At 31.4% G+C, this 25084-nt stretch overlaps 2 protein-coding genes across 5 annotated transcripts; one reads left to right on the plus strand and one right to left on the minus strand.

The window, feature by feature from the left end:
• The first annotated feature begins 211 nt into the window (after positions 1-211).
• LOC18054831 lies at positions 212-3170 on the plus strand. Of its 4 annotated transcripts, none has more exons than XM_024178480.1 (4): positions 212-463; positions 566-648; positions 2417-2555; positions 2745-3167. In XM_024178480.1, exons 1-4 carry the CDS (start codon positions 435-437, stop codon positions 2767-2769), a joined length of 276 nt encoding a protein of 91 aa, XP_024034248.1. In that variant the 5' UTR covers positions 212-434; the 3' UTR covers positions 2770-3167. The 4 variants fall into 4 exon arrangements, with proteins under 4 accessions (XP_024034248.1, XP_024034249.1, XP_024034250.1 ...); XM_024178483.1 differs by lacking the exons at positions 2417-2555; positions 2745-3167 and adding exons at positions 763-853; positions 2071-2376 and having other exon boundaries at positions 225-463; XM_024178481.1 differs by having other exon boundaries at positions 213-463; positions 2417-3170.
• A 687-nt stretch (positions 3171-3857) lies between these two features.
• On the minus strand, positions 3858-4244 carry LOC18054832. Its single transcript, XM_006450943.2, has one exon. It carries the CDS (start codon positions 4242-4244, stop codon positions 3858-3860), a length of 387 nt encoding a protein of 128 aa, XP_006451006.1.
• Positions 4245-25084: the final 20840 nt, after the last annotated feature.

Below are 25084 nucleotides of genomic sequence, written 5' to 3' on the forward strand. Positions count from 1 at the left end.
AAATGTGCACAAAACAAACATGTAAAAAAATAAAAATAAAATAAAAACCTTATAGTCCAACTATAACCTTTGGCAACTCATCTAAATTACGTTTCTAAAAATATGGAATACGGAGAAATTTCTCCCCCAAATGTTCGTGGGGAGAAATTTTGAAAACACATAGTTGTAATTTTTTTTAAAAAAAGTAAAAATTAAAAACTCGAACAACAGATTTTTTTTTTCTTTTTTAAGCAACAACAGAAAATAGTTAGCAACTCTAACAAATTTTATTTTGGCCCAAGTTGTACGTGCATTGAAATATATTGTATAATAAGCGGTGCTAGCGCCGCCCTTGAAGGATGAAATAGGTGGCAGCGCAGATTGTAAAAGTCAAATCACGCTTTCACCAAAATTCTCATAGATCTTGTAATAGTATCTAATCTTGAAAGCACGCTATGGCTTCGTCTTCCAATTCCTCTCAGCAGTGAGTCTCGCGAAACTTTATTGCATATATATGCTGTTTTTTCCCTTTATTTATTTATAATATCATGCAAAAATCAGCTGAACTTGTATATATTTTTTGAAGGGAGGCTGTTATGAGGAAACAAAACAATGGACCCCCGTACAAGTTCTTGGTTCCCCTTATATACGCCCCTGTTCTTCCTCTAAGTAAGGTTCATTTTTATTTAAATTAAACCATTTTTGTTTTTGTTATGTGGGTTTGGCTAATAATATAATTTTGTTTGTGGGTTTTTTTTTTTTTTTAATTTATAAAAAAATCAGTTCGAATCGGATTGAGGAAGAATCCGGTTGTAAGGGACCGATTGTTTACTGCTGTGTTGGCTGGAGCATTTGCTCATGGATTTTATTTGGTGTATCCTTTATTCTATTCTATCGATTGCTTTGCTGGGCAGTTCAATTGTTGGTTCTTTTACATGGTTGATTATTTGTTAATTGGTAATTATATTGCACCATTGCATGTTTTGTTGATGTGCTCAATTCTATATTAACATCAGTGATTCTTGTTCCTCTTGTTTGATATGAACCTTCGGTGTTTTTTAACTGATTTGTTATAATTAAAACTATTCCCATGTGCGTTGATATTAAACTCTATTGACCCATATGAAAATTTATATTGGTAGCCGGGAGAAATTGCCCTTTTTCATTATCATTATTTAAGAATACGTCGACCTGCAGCAAGTGTCGTTGAATGAGTTACATGTCTACATGGTTTCATTACAGTCTTCTTTTGTAGGACAAGGGGGTTAGTGGTTGAATTGACACAACGCTAGTATCTTTATTGAAGTGTATGTTTGCAACATTGAGTAGTTTTTCTTTTCCTCGGCTAGTTGAGAAGATCATATGAGCACTAGGTGGAGTAATGTCAAAAAAAGATTTGAATTCTATTAACATCTTTCATGTCTTTAGTTAATAGGTCTTCTGGCAGACTGTAGGGGAACACAGCAAGACTGGTCTGGTTGATTTTTTGTTTTAAAACTGATATTTTAGTTTGTACTCTTTCTACTTTGTCTTGACTCAAGTTTCTAAAGCTGTCGTTCACTTCTGTATGTTATGATTCAAGTACACATGGCACTGAATTTATGTACTTTGCCTCCCCCATTCTCAGAAGCCTGTAAAAGAGTGGAAGACTCTGTCATGGAGCTATTAACTGGGATTTTGTGGAGTTTGTTCTCCATCTTCTAATAATTACCGTTGTGGTTCTGTTTTGGATTTTATGGTTATATTAACTCCCACCGCATATAATTTAGCTTATCATTTATTTAAATCTTTTTGGTGGTTTACAGTATGCTTGCCCCTAACCCAGTTTGCACCACCTTGCTTTGTGCCCTTCTTATTTATTGGGAGGAAGAAAAAGAAAACAGAAGCTATTGTCATATGCATTGTTGTGGGTGTTGTAGATTGGATCATGTAATTGCACTATGAAAATCATAATACGCTTGATACTGGTGGAATTTCTCATCAACTTAATGCAGCATTTTAGATCTTAAAACTTATCTTATTGTTGCTAGCAAATTTATTTTGTCTCTTTACTTCCCAGTTTCATGTTGGTTTTCCTTGAAAGATATTTAGATCGGATCTATATGATATCGAGAGCAAATGAGTGCAGCTTGTTTAGCTGAGGTGTGATTGCTTACATCTACTCTTTCAACCTTTTTGTTTTGCGGAGATTATGCAGCTTGCATTTCTGGCGATACCTTGAATAGCTTAAATGGCTTAAGAGAAATCTTTTACTGTATTCTTCTCATTCCTTTGATTTTGGAATGATAACTTTATCATGTAGACCTATACCTTATTTTTTCCAGGGCCAAAAATTTAAGGTCTGATTGTTTCAATTTAACTTCCAAAAAAAATAAATTACGAGTTAGAAAGCTGCCTTTTCTTTTGAATAAATGTTTTGTTCTGGGCAAGGTTGTAGATTCTGTGGATGCCGTATGGGTTTTGATGGGGGCTGTCAACTTGGTTCTGTTAAAAAATGGGCAAGTCATCTATCAAGTCCAGAAAAAGGCTGGCCGGAATAGAGGTGGCTATGAACCGGAAGAGCTTGGCTCGGGAAGGTATCTTATCTTCGTGATATAGATGCATCTTTCATCAAGTTTGCAGTTAGAAGATTTTTTATGGTCCTAGAATGGCGCATCTTCTTGTTTTATTGATAAAAATGCTGCTAACAAGATATGGATAGAAACAATCCTTGGAGTATGGCAGATGTTGTGCTGGGTTTAATCTAGAGTTATCGTGTTTCCTAGGGAAGGGATGGGAACGGAATTGTAATACCCGAACGAAAACAAAGAAATGAGCAAATGGAACAAAAGGACATAAAAGATGGATGTGAAGCAAATTGAGTTTGATTGATTGAATCTTACATCGTCCAGGACCACTGCTGCTAGTTTCTTTTTTCTCAGCAATTTCCACATGTTTGCCAATAGTTTCCAGCTTTCGTTCGCACCCTTCTTTGGAATATTCTGCTTCTGTATTTTTCAACATTCAGCAAAGAAAATTTACCATCTGAGAGTAGACAATAATTTCGCGATATGGAAAGCAAAATAGACCAGCTAGTAATCAAGTGCTCTGGAGGTCGTGGAAAACAGATGATTTTTCTCCGTTTTCTACATATCAGCTTTACATTACAATGCCTTGAACAGATATGGAACGTGGAAGCAGAAATTTGTTTACACGTGTTTAACCATTTTCTAACGTTTTTATTTTAAGGCTACTTAATTTAAGTTTTTTTTTTTAATGTAAAAATTAAAAAAAAAAATTTGCATTTCTCAAATGATTAAAGTTCACACAATAAATATCCTTCCTAATAACAGCATCTTCCTAATTGGATCCTTGATGACTACTAGGAATGTTTTTACGAGGATCCCTGTCGAATCAGAATATGCCATCGCCGAGTTGAAGATTCTTGTTTAATCATTACTACATCTCAACCGTCGATTAGCCTAATCCAGAATGAACGATTAAGTCTTAATCCAACGGTTTTGATTCGTTGCCTGTCAATTCATCTTCCACTAATTGAATTAAAAATATTAGGTCATATCTCATTAAACCAAACATAACATCAGCAGAGCAAGTGATAAACTCTATCATCTTCTTTAGGAATAAATAAATACAACAAGAAGAAAACAGATGGAAAATAAGAATATAATTAAACCATAATTACAGGATTTAAGTATAATCTATTCGACATGATTACATTTCTTAATCATCTTCTTCACACATCTGAATCTGATCTAACATCACATTCATATAACATTTTCAGCCCTAAAAAACCGGACACAAATATTATCATTTTTATTCCTAATTAAACCAAAGAAAAAAAAAAAAAAGAAGAAGAGAGAGCGAGACTTTTCAAGCTTCTATTTCTCATGAGTTTCGAGTTCACGATCGGATCGGATCTTAAAATCGGAGGCGAGGCGAGAGGCGATGGCGGAGTGATACATGGCGTCGTGAAACGACGCAGTATCCTTGGTCATCAAACGAAGCTGCTTCGCCTTCTCCTCCGTGAAGCAACCCGGCGCGAACCGGGAGGATCTTGAAGATTTCGCCTCGAGATCCGACTCCGATCTGTTCTCCGGTTTACTCTCGGAGTCAATGTAATCGGCCTCAGAGGACCAGCCAAAGAGCGGGCTCCACCAGTTGGACGAAGCATTCTTCCGGCGTTTTCCGTCGGGATTCCGGTGACCTGACGACGTTGCATAAACTTGGACTCCGGCGGGCCGAAAGGTGAGAATATTGGCGGCCATCTTTAGTGTTATAGAAAGAAGAGTAAGAAGTTTTAGTGTTTTGAAGAGAGACGGCTTGGTTTTGAAGTTTTTTACAGTTAATTTCGGTGACTATTTAAAGGGGAAAGGGAGGGGGAAGGAGAGAAAAGGGGAGAAGCGGATAAGATTGGACACGTGGAGGTGATAATTGCGCTTTTTCAAAGGTCTTTTTACCGGCAATTCCGGTTGCGTGTTGGCTTTTAAAACGTTGGTTCTTGTTTTTTTTTGTTTTTTTTTCCTTCATAATCCAAGTGATGACTCGGATGTGACTGGCTTAAGTACAGAGGCTCATTAGATTATTGCGTGGAAGTTGGAGTAGACGATGCGTTACTCTGACAAAGTCATCCTTAGCGTGGGCCCCACCACCGGCCCCCCCCCCTCCCCCTTTTTTTTTAAATTGAGATTTCAGATTCTTTAAAATTGAAATATAAATATGTTGAGTATACAGTGGGTTTACATCAATAACCCCCCTTTATATTAAAATAAAAAATAAATTAATATATTAAAAGATATAAATTTTAATATATTCTATAATAAATTATACTGAAATATGTATTTTTTTTTTATCTTTTAGTTTGCTCCTAATTTTAACATGGTCAACAATCTCAAATTGAAACATTTCTCACATAAATGAAAAATAAGAATTTTTATTTAATTAAATTAATAATCGATGGTCATTGCAGTAATTAGGAATATCCATCCGCTGTAATTATTTGGAATATCTCACCTTGTTAATTTGAAGAATAAGATTTAGCTAATATAGTATATTATTCATAAAAAAAAAAAGGAATAGAATAAAAACAACTCAACAAATTAATTTCCATTCTCCTTTTCGATACAAATATTTTGGAAAATATACAGCTTATAAAAAAGATTAGTGTCGGTGCAAACCTTGGGCTACGAGGAAGTGAAAACAAGTTTCAGAGTTGGTCATGTTTCCTTTCTTCGGGCCTCGACTGAGACGGCGTTTACGTTCTTGAAATTTTATTTCAGGCCCTCCATGCATATCCTCAGGCTTGAGGAATTAATGGTAGCTGGATTTGGACACTTGCCTTCCTATGGGCAAGGAGTTCATCACTATTGACTTTTAGTCTTTTACCATCTTTAGATTAGGTTACCATGTAGACTGTTGGTAAATATTTATTTAATTCTTTTATTTTAAAGTAGGTATTCGGTTGATCGTTTTATTTTGAAAAATATTTCTACACAACTCTGTTGTTGAATATGTCATAGCCATACTCTTATTTTATTTACTTTTATGATAATATTCTTGCAACAACATCCTTGGAGACATTAATTGATCTATCTATAAAAATAATTAATTAACAAATGAACCTTAAAAATAGAATAAAATAACTGTAAATTTTTTATAATTATTTTAATTTTAGAATTAATTTGGTAAATTAATTTTTTTTGTAAATAATTATTAACAAGATTATTGGAAAGGTATTAAACAATTTTTTAAAATTATAGTAAGGGTTATATCATAAAAATAAAGAAAAAATAAAGGGCACAATTGACACATATTCAACAAAAAGGGCGAGGTATTTTTAAAAATATAAAGATTAAACGAGCACTCAATCTAAAATATAGAGATTAAACGAATATTTACCCTAAGCCTTTTCTTCATACTTTAGAGTTTGCTTTTTGCTTGAAAGAAGTATTATATTGAGCAATAATGTTAGCAATTGCAACATTTGACTCTCAATATTACGTGTTACTTATCTATTGAATGATGATGAATCAAAATTATTTATTATTCTATTATATCATTCAATTGATGAATGCTACGTCAGCTGAAATACAAACGTTAGAATCTCTAGCATTACTCTAAAATTGAGATCATATAAGAATTTGACTTTTACATGGACAAAAAGAAAAAAAAATGTATTATTTAAAGGGAAAAAAATTGGTGTGGGGATTCTTTCAATTGAGTTCCTTGGATTTGTCATAGAACGTATTATTCAACCTATTAAAAACGCTATTATTAATTTAATCAGATTGTTGCGTTATATGGAATACGGGCACTTGATTTTTAGTTTTTTTTTTAAAATTTTTTTAACATGTATAATTTTTTAAAATTATACAGAGATTTGAATTTTTTAACTATGAGTAAAAGAAGGATGTTTTAACCAACTCGACTAAGAAATTATTGATAAATTTTAAGTAAGAAAAAAAAATTTGCGATTGTTGAAACTATTTGTAAAATAAAATATCGAAAAATTCCTGAAGTCCAAGTCCAAGTTCACGCGCAAATTGTGGCAAAATTTTTTCGTCGGAATCCAAGGTCGGCGAAAATGGACGTATATGAATAGTGCTCCGAATTTGGAATATCAATTTTTTGCAAGTCATTCTCAAGAGGGGGAAGGGGTTAAATGGACGGACGTTAATATATTTTCGCCCGCCAATTAAAACGATTTGATGGAAGCAAAGGCGGGTTTATTTGATTTTGATTCCTTTTTCTGATGTTGTGTTTGCGCACAAGACAAGCACGTGCGTGGGGCGGAGTTTTCTCGAGGCTGTCGCTTATTTTTTTTTTCTTGACATGAAAAACAAAATTGAACAGAAGATTCTCTGTGTCTTGTGGGATTTGGGAGACCAATACCGCGTTCCGATAGCGACGTTATCGGAGAGTCCGCAGTCGGTTTTTGCGCATGTTGCAGTCTGCACTTGCATGAGCCATGGCCCGGCATTTAGTTTGGTTTTTGTTTGGATCTGCGCCGATTGTATTTGGTGCTCCACCCACTTGTATAGGATCTGGCAAGGAGAGTGGCCATATTTGACCCCCTCAACTCCAACACTTTCATCAACCTGCCTTCCAATTAAACGCATTTATCTTTACAATTACTATTACTAATATACATACATACATACATACAAAAAACCCAATGGCCCCAAAAAAAAAAGAAGACAAAAACCCTAGCCACCTCACACCACTGCCGCCGCCGCCTTAAGCCATTGGCGGCACCAACGTTTGGACTTTTGGTCCCCGATTAACTGATGCAAGATGTTACTTATTTTATGATTTTAGAATTTTATTATTTTAATTTCTTTAAATTTTTTTATTTTTTTATTTTGATGCTGGCCTTAATCAATAAGGTAATACATTTGGGATTAAGTTTGACTAGCTGTAACTTAAAAATTATAGTAGTAAAGTATTTGGTAAACGCTAACTGCTATAATTTGGGAGTTATGTTAATATGATTTTTTACTTATATGATGAAAAATCTATTATATCTTTAATAATTTTATCAAAATTATTATTTAAAATTTATATTTACTACATATTATTAATTTTTATTTTATAGTTATAATTTTTTTTTTCAAAACTACAGCTCCTCAATCTCAAATAGAACCGAATTCATTGTATAGTTTTTGGTAGTTGCGTGTGTTCTGACTAATCATTGAATACATTTATGAATAGAAGTTCAAATTCGATTTGAAATTCTTCAAAACCAAGAGAAATATTGCAAGCAGACTGCTATCTTTATTTTTCACGCACTTCTTTAGTTCTTTCAACGAGTGTGAGCAAGCGTTGATTGGGTTGGACATCTAACGGGCCTTACCAATGTAGCCTGGGCTTTTGCTCTGGCCCATTGGGTAGAGAAAATTTAAAATGAATATCTGAAAATTGAACTTTTTAAGGCAGCTGCAGAGATTGTCTATTAATTTCTTCTCCTCAATATATTGTATAGAATCATTTATTCGCAATAATAATACTAAGTTATGTTATTCTTTATATATAGTCATTCTCTAGTGAGGGCGCCCTCATATATTTTTCATGCAAACACACTTTAAAACTACGAGATTCAAGAGAGTTAGTTTTTAATTCTTTAAAACTAGGGATGGCAATGGGGAGGGGAGGGGAGGGGAGGGGACCGATCTCCCCGTACCCATCCCCGATATTTTGCGTATGTCCCCGTCCCTTCCCCGTCTCCATTAGAATTACTTGAGAGAATCCACATCCCCTCCCCGAATAATAACAGGGGATCCCCGAGGGTCCCCGATCCCCGAATAACTAATACATTTTTTTTTCAATTTTGAGTTAATTATATTAAAATAAAAAATTCAAATAAAAGTAAAGTTTGAAATATATCTTACATTAATATCTATTACAAAAGTCACATACATTAAATTAGTAAGTAACGCAACATGTAAAGGATACAAACTTCTTTTATAAACTATCATGAACAAATTAATAGTCTAATACAAAATTGTCACAAATAAAATCGAATTTAGATTCAAAATTAACTTTTTCAATGGTGGCGTTGGCACTTTATAAATGTGGACTATTCCCTTTACAACACAATAGTTAAATCGGAGCAAATCAAAAGTAAATATTAGATTAGATTAGATTAGATATTAAAATTGTGATTCGTTGTGGGCAATTATAACATCTAAAAATAAATAAAAAATAGATTTAAGTTTAAAATATTTAAAGAATATTAAAATTAAAAAAAAATGTTTGGCTATTAGAATCTACTCGGTCTTTTTAATGTCCTAAATTTTTATTTAGGACTTTAATTAGTTAATTAGGCCTAAAAGTTTAATAATATAAATATTTTGATATTTTTTATTTTTACCAATATTTATAATTTTATAATTTAAATTTTATTATTTATTTACCAGTAATTTTAAAAAATTAAAATGGGGAAATGGGTAGGGGATGGGGATTCCACCTCATCTCCGTCCCCTCCCCGAATAAGAAATTGGGTAAAAAAATTTTCTCGTCCCCTCCCCGAATAAGAAATTGGGTATGAAATTATCCCCATACCCTCCCCGAATGGGAAAAATCCCCGAGGGTACCCGTCCCCGTGGGGATTTTTGCCATCCCTATTTAAAACCGTATGATTTTATATTTTTCACATTTTTTTTAAAGAATAATAAAATTTCCATCTTTATTTTATTTGTGAAAACTGAACAGGTGTTCAAATATTGGTATCGAGTCAATAATATTCATATTCAGCCAGTCAACCCATAACATAACATGACCAGTACTAATTGGTGATGGTGGGTTCAATCCGGGGTTTAGGGAAATTTCCTTCGTCTCAAAATAGCAAGCACATGGGTGGTCCGCATTGGGATTTTTGAACTGCTGCCACAATCCACAACCAAAATCGAGACACTTGATTATCGTGAACCCTCAAAAGGGGGTCTATGACTATGAGTGCAAAGCTTCACACATTTTGTCATTTTGTTTGGTCCCCCTCTAAAGTCGAAATTGTAGCCCCCCCACCCCCCGATAAAGAATCTATGGCGTTAATTGAAGTGATCAGGAACAAGCAATGAGAGATTGTCTTCAATCATTTACAGAGTCTGTGCATAAAATTATTCTTATGGCCCCCTTAACTTTAGTTGGTTGATCCTCGGTTTCCTTTGAGGGCCATAAAATAATCTTAAAGTTGGCCTTGGATTATTGGTGGGCAGCTGATAAAAATCTAATCTCAATTATATAACCCTAGTTGCTTCATGGTTAGAATTTTAGATTATTTGACTACGAGCACTGATATGATTCCTGTTGCCCTGGTGTTTAATTCTCATTTTCTTTGACAATATCCCATAATCCTTGAAAAGCTTGACAAAGAACATGCAGCTGGGGCCAATGGGTCGAGCAATAATTTGTAGACACAATTCTATATTCTCATGTGTTTTTAATTTGGTGACCGATACTGTACATTAGTACATTACTTGAATTTCAATCTCGTACTCATTTAAAAATCAAATACAGATTAGACCACAAACTGTAATCAGAAAAAAGAAAAATTATTTGAATAAATTAAGAGATCCATATTCGAAAAAGTTAGAATGAGTTAGATAGTACAAGAGTATATTATTATTATTATTATCATTTTAAAGAGTTATTTTTGGAGGAGCATGGCAATTTAGGCTTTAATTAGCTTGAATATTCAGCGTAGATGATGGGTTTGATAGACTTTAGACGCAAATGGGGGTGAATGCATTCCACATGGTCGTCGGCATCATTGCAAGATTGGGAACTGGGAAGTAATAAAGAATCTTCCCCTTTGATACCCATAGCTCGCGATAAATAAGCTTTCTTTTGAACATGCTTGAGGATGAGGCCTCCATTATTTTCATTTTTCTTGCCTTTTTCTTTTTAGTCTCTATTATTTTCAAACCTAGGCCATAATTTGGTGAACCCTTTTCAACGGCGTCAACATTTTCATAGACGTCTGCAGTCACTGTAATCTCTCTTCCATTTGTTTTTTTTTTTTTAAAATAAAAATAAAAATCTTAAAGAAGAAGCACAACACAATTCATATAGGAGGAAAGAGAACTACAACAAGAAGCACCAACCAAAATTACAAGGGTCTATTTGTTTTATAATTCAAAAATAGCAAAATGATAGCCGTTGGCTTCTTCTTCTTCTTCTTCTTGTTCTCTTTTCCTCCTATATGAACTGTACTGTACTTTCACTTTAAGATGGTTATCTTTTTCGTTTCCCTCCACCCCCTCGTTTAGTTCATTAGGAGTTCTTTCGGATAGAAATTCTCTTTTTCAACTTTTTCATTTATGTTATTATCTAGTTTGTATTTGAAGGTACGTCCCTAAATAAATATAAATCTATTTTTTTATTAAAAAATCTAAATTTAAATTTGCATTATGTTTGTGGTTCAGATTCTAAAGACTTCATGCCATGCAAAATCGATATATGCAAAAAAATTTCGCTGTCTGTCGATATTTGTCATGAAATTGCTGTACTGTTTTTTTTTATTAACAGAATTGTTGTACTGTTATTGTGTGAAATAATTGAATGGAATTGAGTCAATTGATGTTTGTATAGGGACAAAAAAAAAAGGACCATATTTTAATTGGGGTAATTTTTTAAAACCTCTCTTGAGGTTTGAGATAGTCGCAAATAGATGGTGAAAATTGACTTATTTGTAAACACCCTCTTAAAATTTTGCCCTGTTTAGCCGTCGTTTAGGTAGTTGAGGGAATTTATGAGATTTTAAGAGAATACCAAAAGTTTTGTAACACTTGTTACCTGAACCACAGTTACTTGCCTCGTCAGTCATTGTGCTCTAAGTTAAATGCCTTGTAAGATTTTCAAAAGTGAGTTTCTGTGAACTCATTTATGTTGTTTTTATATATGGGTAGTTGGAACAATGATTTTAATTTAATTCATGACCCTTTGTTTTATGAAGTAAAAGAATTGTCATATTTATAATCAACTTTTACATCAGTAACATCATATCATTTTAGGATACAACAAATTTCATTTAAAATTTTCTTTTAATAAAAAAAGGTTAATTTAGTAAAAATGGTTTTTGTTTGTTGATGATAAATTTTGATGGTTAATATTATGTTCAAGAACCCATTTACGAAAAAGATGGGATTTTATTTGTTGATGATGCATTTTCGTAAAAATGGTTTTTGTCAGGAGTACAATATCGCTAGATTAATGTTTGTCTTTTCAAAGTCAACTAATGATCGGTGAAAATTTTAACTAACCAGAGGAAGGCGTTTATAAATAAACTAATCTTTATCATCTACTTACAATTGTCTCAATCTCAGTGGAGGTTTTTAAAAATTACCCTATTATAATTGATATGCATGCAACACTTGGAACCGCGTTCACTGCTCTGGAAGTTTAACTCTCATGGTTGCTTCCTTTCCTTAATAGTATGAGCACATGTTTGCCGACCAAAAGATTCATTCAAAGGAAAATTAAGGTATCGCTGTAATTACTTAAAGGAAGTAACAAGAAAAACAGAATCCACATACTTTTGATGTCAAATGACCACACGTGTCAGATTAAATTTGTCATGTAATCAATTTACATTTTCCACAAGGTCAAGCACATCAGCATAAAACAAAATGTAACTTTTACATTAGAGTGCATAGAAGATTGGTGCACCCTTTGCAGATACTTAACAAAATTCCTGTCCCATTGGTCCAGACAAAGCTCCCCGACAACAGCCCACTGTATGATGTATCCCACTAACAAAAAAAAAAAAAATTAATTGAGGTTTTCAAGATTGTGGGCCCATTAAATCACATTTAGCCCAACCAACTCATATTTCTTTCCCACTGAGGTTAATAATGAGTTGCCGCGATGGCTTGAAGGTGAAACTTGAAAGCGAAACCCACTTTCGTTCAGGCCTGTCAATCACTGCATCGTAATCGTTGTCGTAGCCTTAGTTTCTGATTTGTCTGGTCAGATCTTCTTGATATGGATACATTTTGACATGGAAAATAATATTTGTCCCGGGTCAAATCTCAAAACGATATAATAGATCATTGTTTCGACTTTTTTTTTTTGTTTTGATTCATTTTAAAACGACACCGTATCTACTTTTATTTTTTTTCCTTTGTTCTGATTTCTTCTTTCTCTTCATTTAATCCAGTTGACCTCTTCGTTTTGAAAACAATTATGCTTTCCTCTTCGTTCTCTTAATGACAACCGTTTTTGCTTTTATTTTTTTCATTGTTATAATTTGTTGTGAACGAAGTTATTTTGATTAGGATACATCAGCTTCTTCTTCCTTTTCATTTAACGCAACTGCAGAACCCTTAATTCTTTCTTTTCGTTCTCTGAACCAACTGCAGGACAATCTCCAAGTTCAAAGGAATAAATTAATGGTAGGGGTGGATAAAATCGGGTTCGGGTCGGGTTCGGATCAACTCGATCGGGTTTCGGGTTGTTCGGATTGGGCAAACATTGATCCGAATACAACCCTAACTCACAACCCAACCCGACCCGATCCAATATGTGTTCGGATCGGGTTAAAAAATCGGGTTGAGTTCGGGTCTTGGAGCAGCAGAATGCAATTCGGGTCTTGGAGCAGCAAAATACAGATCGAGTCGAGTCTTGGAGCAGTAAAATGCAAATCGGTGGCACTTGGCACTTGGCTGCAAATCAGTGGCCACGGACGCGCAGCAACAGACAGGATGACGCACACTCGAGTAGCAGCAGATTGGGAATCGATCGGGTGCGTAGCAGGCAGCAGTAGGCACGCAGCAGGTAGCAGCAATCGCGGACCAGCGAACTCGCAGCAACACTAAGCAGCAGTGAGCACACAGGCGGATTCGCAACGGATCAGACACTTTTTGAGGTGTGGACTCTGTTGGCAACTTGTTGTTGGCCATTGGGTGTGATTGATCGTGGTCCGTGGATATGTTTTGTGCTCAGCAACAGCCTTGTGTTTGTGTGTGTGTGTTGTGAATGAATCTATGATTTCTGTTGTGTGTATTTGTGTGATTGTGTGATTGTGTGTGGCGTGTGTGTATCTGTTTAGTTTTTTTTTTTTTTCAAGAAACCCGATCGACAACCCGATCCGATCACAACCCGATTAGATTTCACCATTTACACCCAATCGATCCGAACCTGAAATTTTTCGGGTCGAGTCGGGTTGGGTAATTTGTCCACCCTTAATTAATGGCAATGAAATAATCATGATGCGAGATATGATTCATATAAACACAACCCAGAAGCATGCATAAGTTTAATAATTTATACACTTCAATCTACACTATGCTTCAAACTGCAGAAACCAGGGGCACCATTTTTCAATTCATGTAACACTTTGGAAAAGTTCATGATATACACTATTGTTTTGGACTCAAATCTGATATACATAAAAGCAATAGTTCCAATCTTGCCCATCCCTAGAAAATCAAACATATTTTCAAAGCAATTCAACACAAAATGCTATAAACTAGCAATTTCTCCATCAAGCATCTGCAAAATCTTGTAACTAATAAACTTACATCATTAAGCACCCAGATTAAGTGCAAAAGGGAAAATTTCAATGCTAATCTGAATTTCAAAATTTATGCACTCAAATGTGTGTTTCAACAAAAAATTCAGTAATTCAACTTGCAAAGCAACTATATTTATATTTTGCTATAGCCATAAAAATTCAGTGCTATCAGCCATTGTCCCTATTTTGCCATAACCAACAAAAGCCAAAATCGATCGAAGCATTACCTCAGCTTGTGATAATTGTGCCGCTTTGTGAATGGTTGTCACGTTATGGTTGTCGGTGGTGGCACGCGCGGTGGTTGTGACATCTGGATGGTGAATGGTAGTTTCAGCCACAATTGAAACAATAGGGATTGCGAATGGTTGGACCTCAGTCGATGAAGGAAAATGGAATGATTTGCAGCTGGGTTTTGAAGGATGTGCAGTTGGATTTGCAATCGAATGTGGCTGTCGATCGATGAAGGAAAGGCATTGTCGATGCTTTCGGTTGATGAAGGAAACACGATTGGGTTCTGCCGATGCTTTGCCCCCCTAAACGTCGTTGTTTCGCAGCAAATTAAAAAAAAAAAGTGCTACACGAAACGGCGTCGTTCCACGCCATTTCGGGATTTGACCCAAGGCAAATATCAACGCTCTTTTGGCATTGATAATCTACTCCTCATTGTATGATTGGAATTTGGAAAGTTATGAAAACAATTCCATGCCTTAGCAGATTTTAAACACCTATTTAATTGGGATGATACGTGATTTAGTTAAAAAATTTGTTTCTTTAGTGATCATTTTACAAGTTGAAGATATTTTTCTATTGTTTTTATTTTTTTAATACCGAATTTGAATTCCTTTTGTTTTGTTTATCTTGTTTTAATTAATAAAATTTTATTACGTAATAATAATTTGAGTTTGTCAATTTTAATTAATTTATGTTATTTAGGATTAGTATAAAAAGACTTTAAAATCTTAATTTTGTCATTCAAACTTTTATCAATAAAATTTCAAATTTTTAAAAACTTTTGTTTCTCTATCTTTTATCATCTTTGCGTTTCCTTTTGTGTTCTCAATTTTATATTTATTTATTTATCTTAAAAACACTTCTAAACACATCATATTTATCTAATGATGGCCAGTGGCACGGCCCACCAAATATCGGCCCACGCGGGCTCGTGGGTCATGCCGTGTCGTGGCCACTTTTTTTTATGAGTAATGATAGAGCCATAAACTCTTATACAAATTTATTTTATACAAACTCATGTGGCATGATAAGATTGATTGAATTAAATATCACTTGGCCCACATAATTTGTTTTTATTATTTTATATTTTTATTCAACTAATGAATTAATGCCACGTCAGTTTGTACAAGATAAATTTGTACAAGATAAATTTGTACAAGAGTTTGAGACTCTATCATCACTCCTTTTTTATAAGGTCCAAAAAAAGTCCACCAACCTTTTTTTTTTCTTTTAAGTCCACATGTCCAGCATACCTAAAAAAACCCACGTGCCTGACGTGCTTTTTTAAGCTCACTAGCTTAATAATAATAATAATAATAATAATAATAGATCATAATAATAATTAATGAAAAATAAAATTACAATCCTAGAATAACAATTACACCTAATTTTATTTGAACTACTAATATTATAATTGCACATAAACTCCATTGAATGAAAATGTAGTTTTTAATTTATCATAAAAATATTTTGTTCATAATTTTATTTTTTTGTGCATAAATATGAAAAATATTTCATTCACAAATGAAACATATCTCCATTAACTATTAACTAAGTTATGATTTCATAAATGAAATATTAATTTCGTAAAATTTTTTATTTATCATTTATAAAATCATGATATTTATTTATCCAATTAATAAAGTATAAATATAAAAAAATTATAATATTTATTTAAACTATGACTTAAATTAATTTTAAAAAGCTTATGCTAAAAAATATGTTAAAAATTTTAATTTCAAGATATTTATAAAATCAAGATATTTTTTATTTATTTTTTATTTACCGTAATATATTTTGGCTCACGTGCTATTAGTGGCTCACGGACTGCCTGTTTAGCCCACCAATAAAGCATGTTTATTACGTACATCTTCGCGTGTTGTACTTTATCCTATCTTTAATCATACCGTACTTTTAAGACCCGTGTGATTAAAATTCTACGTGGCCGTGCCGCCGCCCATTTGCCGTCTCAATATTTACCTCGTGTTTTTCCACAATTCCATTGATTTGAATTCCCCAATCAAAGGTGCACCAACTGATATCGAGTTGATAAGGTCGGTCAGTTTTCTGTGAGTGTTTCATCTTAAGATTGACACTACACATGCTTCAAAATATGCATGGTGCATGCATCAAAACACCAAACACAGATAAAAGAGAATCCGCTTTTAATTCACATCCAATATTAGAGGAAATTAACCGACACAAATATTATCAAATCCCGATCTCTCTCTCACTCACTCATTTTCATTTTCCTTTTCTTTTCCTCCGTCAGCTCAAGCAGCGATTGTCCAACCACCAAATTAATTTAACACGAAGACACACAACCTCTTGTTTTGCTTTTACATAACAAAAAGGCAAAAAGTATTAAAAATATGATTTTTCTTCGGCCGACCAATAAGACTAAGCTTTCTGTAATTATTTATGTGTGTTCTTCAGTGATATCATTTTATTGATTGTGAAGGATACTAAGGTAAATTGAAACTAAAAAGATGTAAACCTACCCCAGTTGAACTTGAACACATACGTTTCCATTCAAAAAGGTAGGCTAGCGTGATCATTTTATAAAAGATCAAGTGCATATGCTTTTTGGAAATTAAATTGCATGCAGACAACAAATTAAACATCAATCATAACATGTGTGCTTTTCTTAGCAGATTGAGTTAAATCAGCTACCCTTTTCTGGGTTCACCAATATATATATATATATATATATATTGAAATAGGGTTCACCAATATTTGATTCTTCTAGGTTTCATACTTCTGTTATGCCCACTGATTTAGTTAATTATACTTATTAAATTAAATGCTCACTTCAACCTTTTTATATCTGGTAAGAGCGTGAAGTTGCGCTTTTGTTAATGGGAATTTAATATTTATTTTTTTGGTCATCACATTGATGTTGCGTTTATTAAACTAGAATCAGAATGAGCATGAATAAGAATGAGTTGGAATGTGAATCAAAATAAATTGTTTACTTGAATTGTATGAATAGAAATCGGAATGAGTTAGATTGTCATTAATGTGTTTACTTTATCTTGGAATCGGAATCGGAATAAATTAGATTATAACAAATTATTAAAAAGTACTTAAATGGATTATTCTCATAATTATTATTAACTAATATGTTAATTAATTGTAATTTTTTTAATTAATTATAATAACTACATTAAAAATTATTATAAAAATATATTAACTAATAATAGTAATATTAATTACTTAATTAAAATAATATATTAATTACTTAATTAAAATAATATATTAATTAGTTAATTAAAATAATATATTAATTAGTTAATTAAAATAATATATTAATTAGTTAATTAAAATAATATATTAATTAATTAATTAAAATAATATATTAATTATTGTGATTATTTATTCAAAAATTATAATTATTTTTATTAATATATTAATTAGTAGTAATAATTATATTATTTAATTAATTAATAATATTACTTTAATTAATTATTTAATAATAGTATATGAATTAATTATAATAATTAGTATAATAGTATATTAATTAATAATATTAATATTAATTATTGTGATTATTTATTCATGAACAATAATTATTAATAATATATTAATTAATAGTAATAATTATATTAATTCATTAATAATAATATTAATTAATTATATTAATAATTATTATAATAGTATATTAATTAATTAAAATAACAACAATAATGAATTAATTATTGTGATTATTTATTCAATAATAATAATAATATGTTAATATATTAATTAATAATAATAACATATTAATTATTGTGATTATTTATTCAAGAACTATATATATTAATTAATCATAATATATTAATTAATTAATTAATTATAAAAGAGGACAAAGTAGGCATTTTTAATTTTGGGGAGGGTAAAATGGTCAATCTAGGGAATGAGAGAGTCATTCCCACCTCCCCCATGGGAATCAATCTCCCATTCTCCATTCCCAAATAGTGGTGGGCCCCACCATTCCAATTATGATTTGCTCCATATTTGCGAAGTAAACACCATCAATTATTTCGATTCCAAATTTCGATTCTCCAATCCGATAAGTAAACGCACCAATATTTGATTCTTCTAGGTTTCATACTTCTGTTATGCCCACTGATTTAGTTAATTAAATTTATTAAATTAAATGCTCACTTCAACATTTTTATGTTTGGTAAGAACGTGAAGTTGCGCTTAGGGATGGCAATGGATTGGATCTGATCCAAGATCCAGGTGATTCAAATCCAATCGAATCGGATTTGGGTCGGTTTAAAATGAATTTGGATCGGATTTGGATATTGATGTGCGGATCTAAGACGGATCTGGAGCAGGTCTGGATCTATCATAATATCTAAATCCATATCCATCTCCACCCACCAATGTTTTAATTTAATTTTATTTTAAAAGTCTCATAACAATTGTAGAATTATAATATACATGCAATATTCAAATTGCAAGTCAAGTAATACAACTTGGCAATTTATTTTACTATATTAGCCAAATAATTTTTAAGGAATATAGTTATTCATATATTTAGTTAAATATGGCCATAATAAAGCACTGAATATAAATCATATTTTATTTATATTTCATTATCTAATGTTGTAAGAATGAGGGTAGGTGTGTGTGGATATTAGAATGATGAAGGAAACAATAGAATATTATATTGACCTTACTCCTGCAATTACTTTTGAAGAATATTTTATTATCTTTCTTATTTATTGTTTTGGTGTAAAAGTATAAACTACAATATTTATTATATTTTGAGATAAATTATATAATTTATTTGTTATCAAAACATTTTAGCCTTCAATTTTCATTCTAAAAAATTATTACTTTTTTATTGTTGAGTTTTAGAATTCATGACGAATCTAGAGTATATTTGAATTTTAATTTTTTTTAGATTTAGAGCAGATATAAATATTTATTTATTTTTTAGATATGAATATAGAACGGAAAATATAAATTTATGATAAATTTAGAGTAGATATAGATCTTAATATTTATTATGGATCTGAATCTAAAACAGAGTAATTCCAATTCATATATACTCCATTGTCATCCCTAATTGCGCTTTTGTTAATGGGAATTTAATATTTATTTTTTTCGTCGTCACATTGAATGGTGAGGATATATATGTGAAGAAGCTAGCTAGCTAGCTAGCTAAGCCTAACTACGTGTTGTCCAGACAATGCTTGAAAAGGCTGATTATTCATCATTTTGGATGAAGAATCTTCTCCACATCTTTGACGATGAGAATGACTCGGATGATAAGGCTAGAAATGGCCCCGCTGATTTGTGAATGAAACACACTTACAAGTGTCAACGACTCACATAAGGGCAGAAAAATCTGTTCATTAATTATATATTGCCTAGCTAAATTTTAGCTTGGTGATGAACAGGGCCCAGACATATGATCCACCCTGAATAGGGCCCAGACATATGATCCACCCATATATATAAAAAACAAAATTGGTTCAGATTTCTTTGCTCATATCATTTCATCATACTGTGTGCAGTCACGTATTCGAAATAGTATTTTCGGGGATATCTAACTTGTACTCATTCGCCAGTGGTTGAGCTGATGCCCTACTTATGAGGGCAGCGGTTTAAATTTGTGGGGGTTAAAATATTCGTAAGTTTTTTTCTCTTGTAAAATGTGAGTGGAGTAGAGATATCTCTTGTATGTGAATGTTATTTGTCTGAGCATATACTTAATAAAATTTAATGTAATAATATAAGTCTCAGTTATATATATCTAATTATAAATATTAATATAATATTTATTATAATAACAGTTGTAAATACCTATACAATACAGTAATTTGATGTTCTGATGTGTAATCAGTATTTAAAAAAAAATACTCATTCCAAAAGAAAAAATGAAAAAAATAAAACGTCTATTCATGATCATACTGAATAAAATGTTCGTAGCAACAAGCAACAAATTACACAACAATAATGTATACATAACAAAATGGAATCCTACATTGAAAAATAAATGCCTTGAATGCCAACTTTGCGACTTAAATAATGAAGGTCAAATTAATACTACTCAAATGCAAGTGTTATGGTACGGATAAGTTAATATATATCTACATATACTCAAAAGTCAGCTCTGGTTCGAGTTGACTTGTCAACGAAGGGTTGGGAGTTGGAGAAGTGAATGGATGTATTATGGGTCCATCTCATGTCGTCTACTTGCCATTAATGAGGGACCTTACTGTCATTTGTGTATGGCGGTAAGGGTATTATGGGACCTTACAGTGGCACACTGAACCATGACGGGATTTCAAAATTTGGGCGCAGATTCAGCCGTGGCTCTCTCTTCAATTCATTGCTTAGCCAACAAATCAACAAAAGACAATTCCTCTTTCTTTCCGCCGTAGTGACGTTGGAGTTCATGGTAGAGTATAAATTTCAGTTGAAACACGTAAAATAATAAATAATAAAAAATTTATTATTTATTATTTATCATTTTATATGTGATTGATATTCGTACTCCACCGTAGGTAAATTCCAACGTAACTAAACATTTTTCTTAATTACCCTACCAGTAATCTCTACATCAGTCGACCAGCCAATTAGCATCTTGGTTACATGTCTGTACCTCACTCTTTTTAAGGCTTTTTTTTATGTGATTGTGGTAGTAAAAAGTCTTATATTTTACAAATATTAGACCACTCCATTCATTTTAAAGTTGATATTTTAGTTGGAATTTAAACATCTATATTTGTACAGATCTCAATATAATTTTAATTTTAGTGTTATTATTGTTTATTCATTAAGTTATTTTTTAATTTTAAATTTATATAAAAAGTTAGATGTTATTTAATTGTGTTTGATACTTTTATTTAAAATAGTTTTCATGTATTTAATTAAAAATTATATTTTGCATTCAATGAATTTTATAATAAACTAATAGTAAATTCACGAAATGATGTTTTGGGCTATTATTTTAAAAGTAGGAATGAAACTGATTATTATTTAAAATATAAGGATGAAACGGGTTAGTGCATCAAACTCTAGCAATGAACATGACTTTTTCCCTAATAATTATTTTGAAAATAAATCTAGTTCTTTTGTAGTTCATAATATTTGGATTTCCCGTCACATAACTCTCGTAAAATATTTTTTTTAATAATACAATAAAATTCTATAATATTATTGTCAGAATTAAGTCGAGATATGTATATATATATATAAGAGTTCGAAGTTTCTGTGCTCACTTACGTAATTTTATACACCTTGGGAGAAAAGGAGCAAAGCCAGTTCGGTATCAGTTGTCAGTCAAGCCAGCCAAGCCAGTCAACCAAGTAGGTATCTCCTCTCCCTTGCTGTTAGAGCAATCTTTCTTTCATTCATCTGTATCTCAGTTCATCTTTAACTGGCCACACCAAAAGTTGTGGTATCTTATGGACCTAACATAGGTCACATCCCTCACGACATAAGATTGAAAGATCCAAACCTTCCTCTTCGGAGCGGAAACGGACATGGCCAAAACATATAAAGATCGACATGTGTGTGTGTGTGTGTGTATATATATCAAAATAATTTATATCTTCTTAATTGAAAATCTTATTTTGCTTTCAATGAATTATGCAATAAATTAACGATAAATAAAATGGAAGGATATTTTGGACTATTGTTTAAAAAATAGAGATGAAATAGACTGTTGATCAAACAAAAAGAATAAAATAGGTTATTGCATCAAAACCCTAGAGATGAAAATAGCTTTCTTTTCCTAATTACTAAGAAAAAACTATATTTAGAAAAACTAAATTTACGTTTAAATAGTTTGTACAAATTGAACATCATAAACTAATTTTCATTTCACAAATGAGTATAAATTTAATTCTAATTACGAGAAATATTTTTTTAAAGAATAATACTAGAATTCTTAATTATTAACCCAAATTATATCAATCCTAAGAGCTAATGTAAACTTAATACATTGGTCACTATTCAATGAATGAATATTTTTGTCTACTATGTCTTAGTTAAATATTTAACGAAATACTTAATTCATATTTTATTTTAGTATTTTAGTCTAATTAGAGTTGGAAGTTATTTTTCGTGTTTGAGTAAGATTCCAATTTGTTTATATTTAGGGTTGTAAAATAACATTCAATAATAAAATTCCTCTTTGTTGCATCATCTAGTCTTGTCATAAGGTGTATTTATCCATCTCTAGAAAATATTTAGAACAATGTATTTATGTACCTCATTATTCTACTTTTGCTATCCTACTATATTAATGAATGTCATCTCATTTAGGACTTATAATCTAAGAATAAGACATTTCTTGGAAAGTATATAGGCTTGTTTGGAATTGAGTTGCGCAGCTGTAGTTTAAAAGCTTCTACATTAAAATATTTGATAAACACTAATTATTATAGTTTTGAAACTAAGTTAATTTGATTTTATAATTGTATAATGAAAAATCTATTATATATTTATGATTTTATAATTGTATAATGAAAAATCTATTATATATTTACTAATTTTATCAAAAATTTTATTTAAAATTATAGTTACTAGATAATATTAACTTTTATTTTATAGTTATAGTTTTTTTTTTCTACAGCCTCAATTCCAAAGAGGGCCTATATATAATAGTGTTACTTTCTTTTCTTTTAAACCAATTATTTAGATGCAAATTCAATTTGTTATGTGCCAACACAATCTAACTACGGTCCTTCGTAACAGAGCTTTCTAGGTAGAGACATAATTTATTTTATTACAATTTACAAAATATAATGTACTGTATTCTTTATAGTATTAGAAAAAAAAAGAAAAAGAATCGAAGTTTATTTTGGACTTACCATCAAGGTTAGACATGTGAAAAGGGATATTGGCAAGTGAATTACTATGGGAGGGATTATTAATTCCTTCATAATTGCATTGCCTCCACAATCAGCATTGGGTAGTTTAGATACGGTACAAATTGATGCACTCCTCTTTGTTTGTCTTTTGTGATTTGTTAACTAATCATTGCACTAATGGACAATTATTAAATCTGATTCTAGCAAAACCTATGGGGGGAAAATGTCCTTTCATGCTTAAAGTTTGATGTAATAAAATTATCTATTTCATTCTAACTTTTTAAATAATAACTGAACACCCTTGTATAATTTTATTATTAGTATACTATAAAATTCATTTGAGGACAAAATAAAATTTTTAATTATATAGATGGAAACAATTTCAAACACAATTGAATAACATCTTACTTTATGCATAAATTTAAAATTTAAGAATAACTTAACGAAAGAAAAATAACAGTAAAAATATGTGTGAAATCTTTTTTTTTTCTTGTCATTATATTATATGTATATGATTTGGTGTTTTTATTATTTATTGATTAAATTGATATTAGATTTTAAATTTATATAGAAAGTTAGATGTGATATAATTGTATTTGAGAGTTTTACTTTAAAATAATTTGTTTATCCTTAATTGAAAATTTTATTTTATCTTTAATAAATTATATGGTAAATTAATAAAATTATGTTTTGGACTATTATTTAAAAAAATAGAGATAAAATGAACTATTAATTAAATATTGCATCAAACCCTAAAACGAGATGAGGACGGCTTTTTCCCATTTTAAGGGTTCATTACCGAGATACGATTTTATGCTTCCATAAATAGTAATGTTCAAAGGGAGACCAAAGATATTATTTACTATTATCGTAATCATTAGAAAATTCCACTCCAGATTCAACGCCCGAGTCACGTGGTCGGACCGGGCCCCACTTTCATCGTATGAAAAGCACGGGATACAAGGGGGAATCACAGCCTCAAAATGTCCTTTCACTCGCTTTCGACGCGAGTGTTGATGCACCCTCCAACGACATTAACTGCAGCTCGCGAGTTGGCTACAACTTGCGATTATTGTATGTAATGTCACCCAGGACATATCCAAAATTATTGCATGCGTTTATTTTATTTATTTTTTAATTCTTATCCGATTTAATAATCCTATTTTTTTAGCTTATTATGGTTTGATTTAATTTAATTGTAATGTCATGTTTTTTAATGTTATTAAAAAAAAAAAAAAGGGCCACCCGCCGGACCCTCGCATTAATGTTTTTCTAAGACTGAATCTTCAATTCTTCATATTTTTGGGGTGTGAAGAAGCTACCCTTTTTTTCTTTTCTTTATACATATTACTTTTTAAAATTGAAGAGACTACCCCCTACAGGATGGCTATCAATTTTTTTTTTTCCCTCTAAGTTTGTGAGATAATCTGTATGTGAAGATGGAAGTTGGCATTTTAATTATAATATCAATAATTATAATATTAATAAAAGAAGTATTCTTTTCTTTCATTTTTTATTTAATTTTTCCCCATTTTGGAGTAGATCCTTTCCTTTTGGAGAGGAACATTTGGGTTGGACTTGATCTAAGTTTTGCATAGGGTGTTGCTACTCGTACTGAAGAATTAATGTTTTTTTAAGCGATCACATATTTACTACTTCAAACCTATTGAGAGTATGAACTTATATGTACATTAGAGGCCTATTGAGACTATAGCTGGAAATATTCGATATATAGGAGGTGAAATCTCTACTCTATCACAATATATGAGTATATATTTTCATCTAACTACGAATGTGAGAGAAAAATTTAAATTGAGTTCTTAAAAAAAAATTATTTTGATGTACTTCCAGAAAATAAGGATTGAAATTCTTTACTCGCCTTACATTTGCCTTGATTTTCGACTGTTTTAATTTTTTTGGATATTAAATTAAATAAATAAATCACAACCATTTAAATTAATAAGAATCGCATGTCAATCATCTGACATGTGAGTAGAGAGGATCTCTATCTAAGGAAAATATAATTAAAGTAGTCCGGTAATTTAAACTT

This window comes from Citrus clementina, unplaced genomic scaffold (genome assembly GCF_000493195.1).
Source record: "Citrus clementina cultivar Clemenules unplaced genomic scaffold, Citrus_clementina_v1.0 scaffold_1, whole genome shotgun sequence".
Lineage (NCBI taxonomy): Eukaryota > Viridiplantae > Streptophyta > Magnoliopsida > Sapindales > Rutaceae > Citrus > Citrus x clementina.

Excerpts from the sequence above, each read along its gene's own strand:
- LOC18054832 (XM_006450943.2), bottom strand. The coding sequence starts at position 4,244 with ATGGCCGCCAATATTCTCACCTTTCGGCCCGCCGGAGTCCAAGTTTAT.
- LOC18054831 (XM_024178480.1), top strand. The coding sequence starts at position 435 with ATGGCTTCGTCTTCCAATTCCTCTCAGCA. Across the intron at positions 464-565 it reads TCTTCCAATTCCTCTCAGCA|GGAGGCTGTTATGAGGAAAC; the intron begins GTGAGTCTCGCG and ends TATTTTTTGAAG. Across the intron at positions 2,556-2,744 it reads GAAGAGCTTGGCTCGGGAAG|GGAAGGGATGGGAACGGAAT; the intron begins GTATCTTATCTT and ends CGTGTTTCCTAG.